Genomic DNA, 13,109 nt, shown 5'->3' with positions numbered 1-13,109 from the left:
CTTCCAACGCTGAAGAGTCAAGCAAACCCAAGAACTTTGAGTGTCCCTCCAAAGACGGACATAATTCCGTTTAGACTTGTAAAAAATTCAAATCGATGAAAGTAAATGAACGACGAGAGCAAGTCCAGAAGTTCCGACTGTGTTTCAATTGTTTGAGACCAGGTCACATTTCGAAGGTCTGCAAAAGCAGGACATGTAGTGTAACCAGCTGTGGAAGGCGACACAACAGGCTTTTGCACAGCGACTTACGGAGGAAGGAAACTATAAAGAATGTCTCATATGCTACAACGGCAGTGGCAACTAACATCACCCAAGGAGGACTCCCATTGGTGCGAACCAAGCTGACAAACAGAGACTCAAGCCTAAATGTACTAGCAATGTGTGATTCAGGATCCTCGATTTCTTTTGTAGACAAGTCGGTGGTGTCTAAACTTCAACTCCAAGGGCGAAAAGCGTCTTTATCAGTAGCAGGGATCCATGGCTCACAAGATGTCCAGACTGAAATAGTACCGATAGCTGTTTCAGCGCATGAGAAGTCTCGGCCATTGACAACAGTACAATTCTACGTACACGATAAACTGAAGTTGGGAGACCAGATTGTGGCGCTGCAACAGTTAAAAGATCGCTACCCACATCAGAGCAACTTGCCAAATCAAAGCTACAACCTAAACGAAGTTCAAGTGATTCTTGGAGAAGACTGTTACGACATTCATCACCCTTTCGGATTCAAGAAGTCAGTGGACAAAGCTGCACCATGGGCAGTGAAATCAAAGATCGGCTGGTGGTCCGCTACTAGCGAACCAAGCAGCAACTCTTGCAACCACAGCAACATCCATTGCAGATGACAAATTGGCAAACCAGTTGAGTAAGTGGCGGGATATTGAGTTCTACGCCTCAAACTGCGATGTCACAGGTCATTCAAAAGACGAACAACGAGCAGTCAAGACGTTGGAACAAACGACTCGATTCAACGGTGAAAGATACGAAGTTGTTTTTCTGTGGCGAGAGGAAGAAGTGATGTTGCCGAACGACCTCTACTCTGCAATGGGGCAGCTCAAGTCCCTAGAACGACGCCTACAGAAAGAAGAGAAGGTACGAAAACGCTATCAGGATACCATTGATACGGATGTCAACGCTGGATACCTTCGGAAAGTTGATCAAGCAGAACTGAATGAAACGAAAGACAAACTGCAATGGTATTTACCGCATCATCCCGTCATAAACCCACACAAACCGAAAAAAGTCAGAAGAGTGTGCAACGCAACAGCAAAATACCAAAGTGTAGCCCTACACGACAAACTTCTACTTGGGCCAGACCTGCTGCAGAGTTTAATCGGAATCATTTTTCGCTTCCGAAAACCTCAAATAGCATTATCAGCCGATATAGAAGCAATGTTTCTTCAAGTTTCTGTCTCAAACGATGACAGCCGATGTTTACGACTTCTCTGGCGAGAAGATCCAGAACAGAGAATAGAAGTCTATGAGTATACGCGACATGTTTTTGGGGCGAAAAGCTCGCCGGCTTGCGCAAATTACGCTTTGCACCAAGTGGCGAAAGATAATGCAGTCAACAACGAAAACATTGTCAGAACGGTTCAGCGAAACTTCTACATGGACGACTTCCTAAAGTCAGTCAGAACCCTTCAAGAAGCAATCGAAATCTAACAGAAAGTCAGAGACATCCGCATCAAACGTGGATTCAATTTGACGAAATGGATAACAAGTGATTATGAAGTCAAGTCACAGATCCCAGAAACAGACAGGTCAGCGAAAGTTGTGAAAACTTCCGAAGTAGAACCACAATCATCTTCAATCCTAGGAATCATCTGGAATGTGGACACAAACAGTCTCATTGTCTGTCGTAGAACTGAGCAAGAAGTTCCAGCAAATATAACTCAGAGAATTGTCCTATCGTTTGTCTCAGCAGATTTCAACCCGCTTGGGATATGTTCACCCTTCACGATAAGAATGCGATTTCTACTCAAAAGCATTTGGGCAGCAATGGGACAAGCATGGGACAAACAGTTGTAAGCAGAACACTCAAAACTGTTCAGTGGTTGGTGCTCTGAGTTGAGAGAAATAAGGACAAGTTCAATATATCGACTTTATTTTGAAAATGGATGTTCAAACCTCAGACTTCACATTTTCACAGACGCGTCAGAAGAAGCAATGTGCATCTTAACATATCTTCAAGACGAATCAACGATAAGATTCACCTATGTGATAGGGAAATGCCGTATGGCACCCATCAGAAATATGTCGATACCGAAGTTAGAACTTCAAGCCGCAGTGTACGGAGTTCGTCTCAGAAAGCAGATACTCAGCGAACATGGTGTCAGTATTAATAAAATCTATCATTGGACCCACTCATCAACAGTGCTACAGTGGCTACAAGCAGCGCACAAGAAACAACAAGTTTTCGTTGCGAACAGAGCAGCGGAAATACTGGAAAACTAATCGATGGATCAATGGAGACACATCAAAGGTGTCGAAAATCCAGACACAGGAACGCTCAATCCAATTCACCCACCGATGGCGGATCCACCACGAGAATGACTTGATGAACATGTATTCCCATTCACTGATACCGGAGTTGACTACTTCGGCCCCTTTGAATTGAAGTTCCTACGACGTACCATGGAGAGATGGTGCTGCCTCTTCACTTTCCTGACAACCAGAGCAGTACACATCGAGGTTGCAGAGTCATTAGACACCGAGTCATGTCTAGCTGCAGTGACAAGATTCATTGCAAGATGTGGCTACCCAAAAACCCATCATCAGTGACAACGGAACAAACTTCGTTGGAGCTGCCAATGAGCTGAAAGCATTCATGAACGTGTGTGACAAAGCTAAGATTGAGAGGGACCTTGCAAAGAATGAGATTGCCTGGAAATTCAATCCTCAAAGAACTCCTCACTTTGGTGGAATCTGGGAAAGAGTGTTTCAAAGTTGCAAAAAGGTCATGATTGCAATCTTGGACAACTGAAGCCTCACCGACGAGGTACTCAGCACAACAATGTGTCTTGTGGAACAAACACTCAACGCAAGACTCCTGACAGCAGTAAGTGACGACCCTGAAGATTTGAAGGCACTCACGCCAAATCATTTCTTGCTAGGACGAGAGAACGCGAGTGCACCATTAATGCCATCCAGTGAAGGCTACCACGACCTGAGAAATTCTTTCAAAACGGCTCAAGCATACGCCAGCATGATCTGGAAAAGATGGACTCGCGAATATCTTCCACAATGGAACCAGAGATCGAAGTGATCAAAAGAACAGGTGCGAAACCTGAAAGAAGGCGAGTTAGCTTGGCTATAAGATGACTCTGTGGAACGCTCTGAGTTCAAACTTGGTCGAATCATTGAGATCTTCACTGGCAATGACGGAGTTGTGAGATCACCAAAAGTCAAAATGGCACATGGAGATCTAAACCGGCCAGTCGTGAAGTTGGCGCCAGTATTCTACGATGGTGTTTCGGAGATCAAAAACAGGGCCGGCGATATTGGCGCCACTTCAGATCAGCTACAAAGGCCATCAGATAGCAAGAAATAACTTTTTAAACTGAAAAACTTAGAATTTGTCGAAACTCAAAAATTGTCAAAACTGAAAAATTTTACAATTTGGGACCGAAAATCTGTCCACCCCCCGATTTTGGGAAGGCAAAACCTGAGCAACACGAGGTTATGGCACTTTGTTGGGGTGAACTCTATACTACTCATGGACCCAATGAACTTTATTGCATCAGACCTACAAGTGTTGCTATTAGCACTTATATGGTGCAAAAAGGGCATTTTTTGATATTTTGCCATTTATTGTTAAAATTCTTAAAATGTTAACTCTAAGATCCATTAGTTGTTTATTAAAGGTAATATCTCATACATTTGAGGCATTTAATGCTAAGTACGTACCATCAGTGCTCATGTCAACAAAAGTAAATATTGCAGTAATTTGACATTTACTATGCAAAAAATGACCGGAAATCATTTCCTTGATTAACAAATCACAGACAATTAGCAATGATGTTGTAAAAAATTATATTTGATTATTTACTTTTACCTAATTGTTTGAATAGTCAAACCGAATTGTATTTAGAACCATAAGAAACTGTTATACAGAGCAGTTGGCTCTCAGATTGACTAAAATTTGATTCTTTAAGAACTTTAGTCTTCTTTGCTAAGTTTTGCTAGATCATAAGATCTTGCGTGTTTTAGGTTAGTTGAGCTTAATTGAAGAGAAGTTATCAACAATACTAGCTACTAGCTGAAGCCTTACCAACTTCAGCACGAGATTGAACATAGACTATCACTAAGGGTTTTCTTAACTTCAAACAACCAAATTTAAGTTACAGTCCTTCAATACGTTCGAGCTACTAATTATTTCTGCGAGATCGTTAGTCAATCGAACCCAGTGAAGAACCAGGCCGGCGTAAAACTCGAGAATCAGGCTGTGATATATCGGTTCCGCTGAGATTCTTGAGCAGCCGCAACATATGGTCCGCCGACCCGGACAACAACAGCAGTGACACAAAGAGAAACGAATCTTCGATTCGACCTGGTGGACCCAAACACAACCAGACCGATGTCCAGCAAAGGTCCCAACAGAGACTGGAAGACAGCTGATTGGAACGCGGGTGGTCAACTCAAGACGTTAGAGAAAGAGCAAGCTGACCTACTCAAGTCCATCTCCAGACACCTCAACGAGCTAGAAGGCTACCTGACACAAAACAAAACAATGACGGCCGAAGGTGCTTATCGATGTTTCTTCGAGACGTACGACAACTTGGAAGATAACCGACAACAGCAGAGGTTACTCTTAAACCAAAGTACTTTGAAAGCTTTTACAATGACACCAAGCGTATGTTAGATGAAAAGAGTAAAGTTTTGCGATGGGTAGTTGACAAAGTACCAGATCTCCGAGACATTGAAGATTGTCGCGCAGTAGTCGTCGACTACCGGAAAGATACCTTGCAAGTGTACAAATTTTTGGAAGATTCTGTTCCAATCGAAAACGAATTGTTAAAACTCGAAAAAAAAATGAAAGCAGCAAATTTAAGCGACTCCGAAAAACATATACTGTGTGATCAGGCCAGAAAAACTAGGTGAAATTTGCGCAGATGAATGAAGACAGAAGCTTGTCCCCAAGGGTTTGCGAATCTTCGTAATTCTAGGAGGCACTTTCAAGACCTTGTCAAACATTACAAGCTCAGCGAGGCTTGTGGAAACCAAACATCATTAGTGTCATCCACAGCAGCTGTTGAAAAAGACCCAAGTGAAACTGTAATTGATACAGGAAATGGAGCAATAGAAAACGCGGAGGTCTCTTTCAGGCATTCTGCTACACACGGAAGCAGAAAACAAAACGGTATCGCCAACTAAGGATCATTGAGAAGGCGGTAGATCGAAGAAATGGAGCTCGAAAACCTAAGAGCAACGACTGCAAAAGCGCCAGTTGGAGTTGGAGCAGCAGCGTGAAGAAATAGAACTTCGTCGCCAGCAAGACGAATTACGATTACTACAGCAACGAATATAACAGCAACGAGAACAAGAGTTACGCTTACAACAACAACAACAACAACAACAACAACAAGAAGAGTTACCTCTAAAGATGCAACAAAAAGAAGACGAACTGCCACTTCGAACGTATAAGTGAGCCCTTGAAAACGAAAGAAAGAAAGCAGAGGAAGACGAAGAACAAAGACGTCTGAAACTTGAGCTGAACAAAGGAAGCTCAAGAGCATCCAGATCAGTGGCAGATGAGATAGAAAGTGTTGTATCAAGACGCAAACAATAAAGAACAGCAGGGTGGGCAGAATCAGTGGCTCAACAGTCTGTCCCTAGACGGCCACTATCTCCAAACGTTGTTATCGACCCTACAACGAGTGTCACATAGGACAGAGTCGACAAACGTTTCAGCACCTACCCGAAAACTACCCCTCTGTTCCAACCGGTTGAAGGACTTTTCTCATTGCAACTGACTGAACCGAGCATTTTCAAGAAATCAGAAATCCGTAAACCAATTAGTGTAACGGACCCACCAGCACCGCCGTTGACAAGGACGACATTTCAGCAGCAGGGAACGTCAGCTGTTCAAGACAGAAACAGGAGTCAGAGTCCCATTAACAAATCTCGAAACAGGTATGCCGCGAGCAGAAACAGAAGTACAATGAATCAAACCACTCCCCAAGTCATTTACCAACCGGTACCAAGCAGCGGTGCCAGCCGCTTGCCAAAAGAGTTTTCAAGAGACCCCCCTTGAATGGCCAGAATGGTCAGGTCTTTTTGATGTTGCTGTTCATCAAAAGACAATCAGCGATACGGAAAAGATGCAATACCTGAAGACTAGTCTCACGGGTCAAGCGAAAGCAGCAATATTGGTAATGGGATTCAGCACACAGTCTTTTTATCATGCTTGGGATATACTCTGTGAGAAGTATGGGAGATCACATGTCATAGTCAATGCTCAATTCAAAAAAATAAATACTCATCCTCCAATTCGGCACGACGATTCCACGAGCATCGTCAAGTTTGCAAATGTGGTTAAAAATGAGGCGAACACCTTGACTCAACTTGGATACACATCAGACCTAGAAGCCGAAGCAGGGCAAAGTTAAACAACGAGAAAACTTTCTCCGCAATTGAGAGAACACTGGTTGCGGTATATGCAACATCGTCGACTACTGAGAGGCAACCTGATTATTTTCCAAGAGTGGCTTGCCTCCAAAGCTGTAATTCATGAGAAATTGTTAGCACAGACAAACTCGTCGTTTGACAGAAACAGATTTCAAAGCCGTGATAAACCGAAGACGAGTACCTTTGCTTCAAACGCTGAAGAGTCAAGCAATCCCAAGAATTTTGGATGTCCCTTCAAAGACGGACAACACCCCCTTTGGACTTGTGAAAAGTTCTAATCGATGAAAGTAAATGAACGACGAGAGCAAGTCCAGAAGTTCCGACTGTGTTTCAATTGTTCGAAACCAGGTCACATGTCGAAGGACTGCAAAAGCAGGACATGCAGTGTACCCAGCTGTGGCAGGCGACACAACAGGCTTTTGCAAAGCGACCTACCGAAGAAGGAAACTACAAAGAATGTCTCAGATGCTACAACGGCAGTGGCAACTAACATCACCCAAGGAGGACTCCCATTGGTGCAAATCAAGCTGACAAACAGAGACTCAGGCCTAAATGTACTAGCAATGTGTGATTCAGGATCCTCGATTTCTTTATTAGACAAGTCAGTGGTGTCTAAACTTCAACTCCAAGGCCGAAAAGCGTCCTTATCTGTAGCAGGGATCCATGGCTCACAAGATGTCCAGACAGAAATAGTGCCGATAGCAGTTTCAGCGCATGAGAAGTCTCGACCATTGACAACAGTACAATTCAACGTACACGAGAAACTGAAGTTGGGAGACCAGATTGTGGCGCTGCGAGAGTTAAGGATCGCTACCCACATCAGAGGAACTTGCCAAATCAGAGCTACAATCTAAACGAAGTTCAAGTGATACTTGGACAAGACTGTTACGACATTCATCACCTTTTCGAATTCAAGAAGTCAGAAGACAAAGCTGCACCATGGGCAGTGAAATCAAAGATCGGCTGGGCCTTAAGTGGTCCGCTACCAGCGAAGCAAGCAGCAACTCTTGCAACCACAGCAATATCAATTGCAAATGACAAATTTGCAAACCAGTTGAGTAAGTGGTGGGATATCGAGTCCTACGCCTCAAACTGCAATATCACGGGTCATTTAAAAGACGAACAACGAGCAGTCAAGACGTTGGAACAAACGACCCGATTCAACGGTGAAAGATACGAAGTTGGACTTCGGTGGCGAGAGAAGAAGTGAAGTTGCCGAACAACCTCTACTCTGCAATGGGGGTGCTCAAGTCCCTAGAAAAACGCCTACAGAAAGACGAGACGCTACGAAAGCGCTATCAGGAAACCATTGACACGGATGTTAACGCTGGATACGTTCGGAAAGTTGGTCAAGCTGAACTAAATGAAACCAAAGACAGACTGCAATGGTATTTACCGCATCATCCCGTCATAAACCCGCACAAACCCGAAAATGTAAGAAAAGTGTGCAACGCAGCAGCAAAATACCAAGGTGTAGACCTAAACGACAAACTTTTACCTGGACCAGACCTGCTGCAGAGTTTGATCGGAACTATTTTTCGCTTCCGAGATCACCAAATAGCTTTATCAGCCGACTTAGAAGCGATGTTTCTTCAAGTTGCTGTCCCAAACGATGACAGCCGATGTTTACTATTTCTCTGGCGAGAGGATCCAGAACAGAGAATTGAAGTCAATGAGGACACACGACACGTTTTTGTGGCGAAAAGCTCGCCGACTTGTGCAAATTACGCTTTGCACCAAGTGACGAAAGATAATGCAGTCAAAAACGAAAGTATTGTCAGAACGGTTCAGCAAAACTTCTACATGGACGACTTCCTAAAGTCAGTCAGAACCCTTCAAGAAGCAATCGAAATCTACCGGAAAGTCAGAGATATCCTCATAAAAGGTAGATTCAAATTGACGAAAAGGATAGCAAGTGACGATAAAGTCAAGTCACAGATCCCAGAGACAGACAGGTCAGCGAAAGTTGTGAAAACTTCCGAAGTAGAACCACAATCATCTTCAATCCTAGGACTCATCTGGAATGTGGACACAAACAGTCTCATTGTCTGTCGTAGAACTGAGCAAGAAGTTCCAGCAAATATAACTCAGAGGATTGTCCTATCGTTTGTCTCAGCAGAGTTCAACCCGCTTGGGATATGTTCACCCTTCACGATAAGAATGCGATTTCTATTCAAAATCATTTGGGCAGCAATGGGACAAGCATGGGACAAAGAGTTGTCAGCAGAACACTCAAAACTGTTCAGTGATTGGTGCTCTGAGTTGAGACAAATAAGGACAATGTCAATAAATTGACTTTATTTTGAAAATGGATGTTCAAACCTCAGACTTCACATTTCTACAGACGAGTCAGAAGAAGCAATGTGCATCGTAGCATATCTGCAAGACGAATCAAAGTTAGGACTCACCTATGTGATAGGGAAATGCCGTGTGGCACCCATCAGACATTTGACGATACCGAAGTTAGAACTTCAAGCCGCAGTCTACGGAGTTCGTCTCAGAAAGCAGATACTCAGCGAACATGATGTCAGTATTGACAAAATCTATCTTTGGACCGACTCATCAACAGTGCTACAGTGGCTACAAGCAACGCACATGAAACAACAAGTATTCGCTGCGAATAGAGCAGCGGAAGTTCTGAAAAAGTCATCGATGGATCAATGGAGACACGTCAAAGGTGTCTAAAACCCTGCCGACATCGGAACCCGAGGAGTGTCCAACGAAGGCCTCAAGGAGTCCGTATGAGTAAACGGGCCGGCACGGCTCCAGGCAGATGAAGAAATGTGGCCTAAGCCATGGTGTCAAGTGAACGAAGTTGAAGCCGAGCAAGCTACCAGTACTAAAGCCACAGAAAACAAACCAGACCAACTTTTTGACTGGAGACGATACAGTACCTTTATACTAATTAGAAACTTCATTGCCTACTGCATGAGGTTCAATACGAAGCAAAGAGGTACCCTCAAAGCAGACGAAATTCATCAAGCAGAGCGAATACTGTTTCGATTTTTTCAAACCGAAAGCTTCCCGAATGTTTCAAAGTCGGTATCAAACAGCAAACAAAATCTCCAAAACATTAAACATTGCCAAATTGTCACTATTCATAGAAGAAGATGAAACAATTAGATTGAAAGGCCGACTGAAGCATTCAAACCTTGATTAAAATGCAAAACACCCAATAATAGTTACCGCGAAACATCCAATTGTAAAACTTCTGTTGGAGAGAGCGCATCGAGACAACCTACATGAGGGCATAGAATACGTGAGAAACATGCTCCAACAGGAATACTGGATCACCAGGCTGAGAAATGCATTAGGAAAAATCCAGTCGAGATGTATCAAATGCAGACACAGGAACGCTCAATCCAATTCAACCACCGATGGCGGATATACCCCGAGAACGACTTGATGAACATTTGTTCCCATTCACTCATACCGGAGTCGACTACTTCGGACCCTTTGAAGTGAAGTTCCTACGACGTACCATGAAGAGATGGTGCTGTCTCTTCTCTTGCCTGACAACCAGAGCAGTACACATCGAAGTTGCAGAGTCATTGGACAACGAGTCATGTCTAGCTGCAGTGACAAGATTCATTGAAAGATGTGGCTACCCAAAAACCCATCATCAGTGACAACTGAACAAACTTCGTTGGAGCTGCCAATGAGCTGAAAGCATTCATGAATGTGTGTGACAAAGCTAAGATTGAGAGTGACCTAGCAAAGAAAAAGATTGCCTGGAAATTCAATCCTCAAAGAACTCCTCACCTTGGTGGAATCTGGGAAAGAGTGGTTCAAAGTTGCAAAAAGGTCATGATTGCAATCTTGGACAACTGAAGCCTCACCGACTAGGTACTCAGCACAACAATGTGTCTTGTGGAACAAACACTCAACGCAAGGCCCCTGACAGCAGTAAGTGACCACCCTGATGATTTGACGGCACTCACGCCAACTCATTTCTTGCTAGGACGAGAGAACGCAAGTGCACCATTCATGCCTTCCAGTGAACGCTACCACGACTTGAGAAATTCTTTCAAAACGGCTCAAGCATACGCCAACATGATCTGGAAAAGATGGACTCGCGAGATCGAAGTGATCAAAAGAACATGTGCGAAACCTGAACGATGGCGAGTTAACTTCGTTAGTAGATGACTCCGTGAAACGCTGTGAGTAAAAATTTGGACGAATCATTGAGATCCTCACTGGCAACGACCCAGTTGTGAGATTAGCAAGAGTGAAAAAGCCACATGGAGAGCTAAACCGGCCAGTCGTGAATTTAGCGCCAGTACTCTCCGATGGTGTTTCCGAGATCGAAAACAGGGCCTTCGATGTTGGCGCCACTTCAGATCAGCTACAAAAGCCATCAGACAATAAGAAATAACTTTTGAAACTGAAGAAACTTAGAATTTGTCAAAACTCAAAAATTGTCAAAACTGAAAAATTTTACAAGTTGGGACCGAAAATCTGTCCACCCCCCGATTTTGGGAAGGCAAAACCCGAGCACCACGAGGTTATGGCACTTTGTTGGGTTGAACTCTAAACTACTCATGGACCCAACGAACGTTATTGCATCAGACCTACAAGTGTTGCTATTAGCACTTATATGGTGCAAAAAGTGCATTTTTTGATATTTTGCCATTTATTGTTAAAATTCTTAAATTGATAACTCTATGATCCATTAGGTGTCTATTAAAGGTCATATCTTATAGATTTGAGGATTTTAATAATACGTACGTACCATCAGTGCTTATGTCAACAAAAGTAAATATTGCAGTAATTTGACAATTACTATGTAAACAATGACCTAACATCATTTTCTTGGTTAACCAATCAGAGACAAGTAGCATTGATGTTATAAATGATAAATGTTTGATTATTTACTTTAACCTAATTGTTTGAATAGTGAAACTGACTTTTATTTAGAACAATTAGAAACTGTTATACAGAGCAGTTGGCTCTCAGATTGACTAATAATTGATTCTTTAAGAACTTTAGTCTTCTTTGCTAAGTTTTGCTAGATCTTAAGATCTTGCGTGTTTTATGTTAGTTGAGCTTAATTGAAGAGAAGTTAGCAACAATACTAGCTACTGGCTGACGCCTTACAAACTTCGGCACCAGATTGAACATAGACTATCACTAAGGATTTTCTTAACTTCAATCAACCAAATTAAAGTTACAGTCCTTTAATACGTCCGAGCGACTAATTATTTCTGCGAGATCGTTAGTCAATCGAACCCAGTGAAGAACCAGGCCGGCGTAAAACTTGAGAACCAGGCTGTGATATATCGGTTCCGCTGAGATTCTTGAGCAGCCGCAACAATTCACTTTAAATTTTTGTTCTCGAGAGAATCAGTAGTTTATTTCATCTGTGTAATCAGGGAAGGCTGCAAATATTCATGAATTTTCAAAGTATAGCGAAGTCCAAGTATGTATGTCAGGGCTGAGAGAAGATCCAAGCTTCAAAAAAATGAAATTGATTTTCTACTGATTCCAATTTTATCTAACAGTACGAAATTGGTAATTTCCCAAACCATATTTAAATGTTTTTTTTTTACAATTAAGGAGTAAAAACATCAAAAAAATTGCACATTTCATTTCTGTCTAAGTATCTTGTGGTGCAGTAGTTAATCCGGTCTGATGATTTCCAGATCAATTCCATTTGTAAAGATTAAAAACTTTTTCAGACACAAAATTAGATTATTATGATTTTGTGAAATGGCAAAATCCATAAATTTGGTACACACGAAGCTGTATGTCTTTTCACAGTCTTTCAATTGATTGTAAACTGATAAATTTTTGAGTCTCTCTCAAAGAGTTATCAGAATTGCTTTTAAGTGACAGCAATGGAGAGTGAATCTTTTTCGTCTATTTTGAAAGCGGTCTTAAGCAGTTAGGGAACTACTTTTGAGGCCTAATCAGTTAGTGCCAGTCTTCGTCTGTACTAGGATTCACCTCTTCTTACTTCCAAGTAACTCTGTCTGGTACGTGATTCAAGTGCCATATTCAATTGTAGTATTCTATTTATTACTATAGCTTGAAAAATGTATTACTCTAGCTAGGTTACGTGATTGTTAAGACATGTCTGGAAAAATCTGACAGAGAATGTTCAACGGAAACATTTTTACAGATAATCGTTAGAAAAAAAATTATTGAAAGTCTATTTATCACATTTTTTAATATGATTGTTTTTCTAAAAAACTAAGATTATATCGAAAAAGAAGTAAAATATGTCAAATGGCAATAAAAGTTTTCAGTGGCTTGTAAGATATTCATCAGATAAGCATTTTCTGGATCTTTTTCTATCGAGGCCTTATCCCCCTCCCCAGTAAACTAAGTACTGTCAATTACAGAACACGAACCATTACACAGTAATTCAAAAGAAAATAGTAAATTCACTGATCCAATAAAAAAAACAGCATAGCAAGAGCACTTTGGGCTTGCAAATGCAATGAGTCATTTACGGAGGGCGTCAAAAAATTACGCAT

General features: G+C 42.1%; 1 protein-coding gene across 1 annotated transcript; it reads left to right on the top strand.

Moving 5' to 3' along the window:
* The first annotated feature begins 377 nt into the window (after positions 1-377).
* LOC142356492 (uncharacterized) lies at positions 378-7,943 on the top strand. Its single transcript, XM_075408388.1, has 3 exons — positions 378-777; positions 842-1,584; positions 7,749-7,943. The coding sequence occupies exons 1-3, from the start codon at positions 378-380 to the stop codon at positions 7,941-7,943; spliced, it is 1,338 nt and encodes a 445-aa protein (XP_075264503.1).
* Positions 7,944-13,109: the final 5,166 nt, after the last annotated feature.

This window comes from Convolutriloba macropyga, unplaced genomic scaffold (assembly GCF_964194025.1).
Source record: "Convolutriloba macropyga unplaced genomic scaffold, txConMacr16.3 SCAFFOLD_4002, whole genome shotgun sequence".
In the NCBI taxonomy this organism is placed as follows: Eukaryota; Metazoa; Xenacoelomorpha; order Acoela; family Convolutidae; genus Convolutriloba; species Convolutriloba macropyga.
The sequence above is the reverse complement of the archived record's forward strand: the minus strand, read 5'-3'. Positions and strand labels throughout refer to the sequence as shown.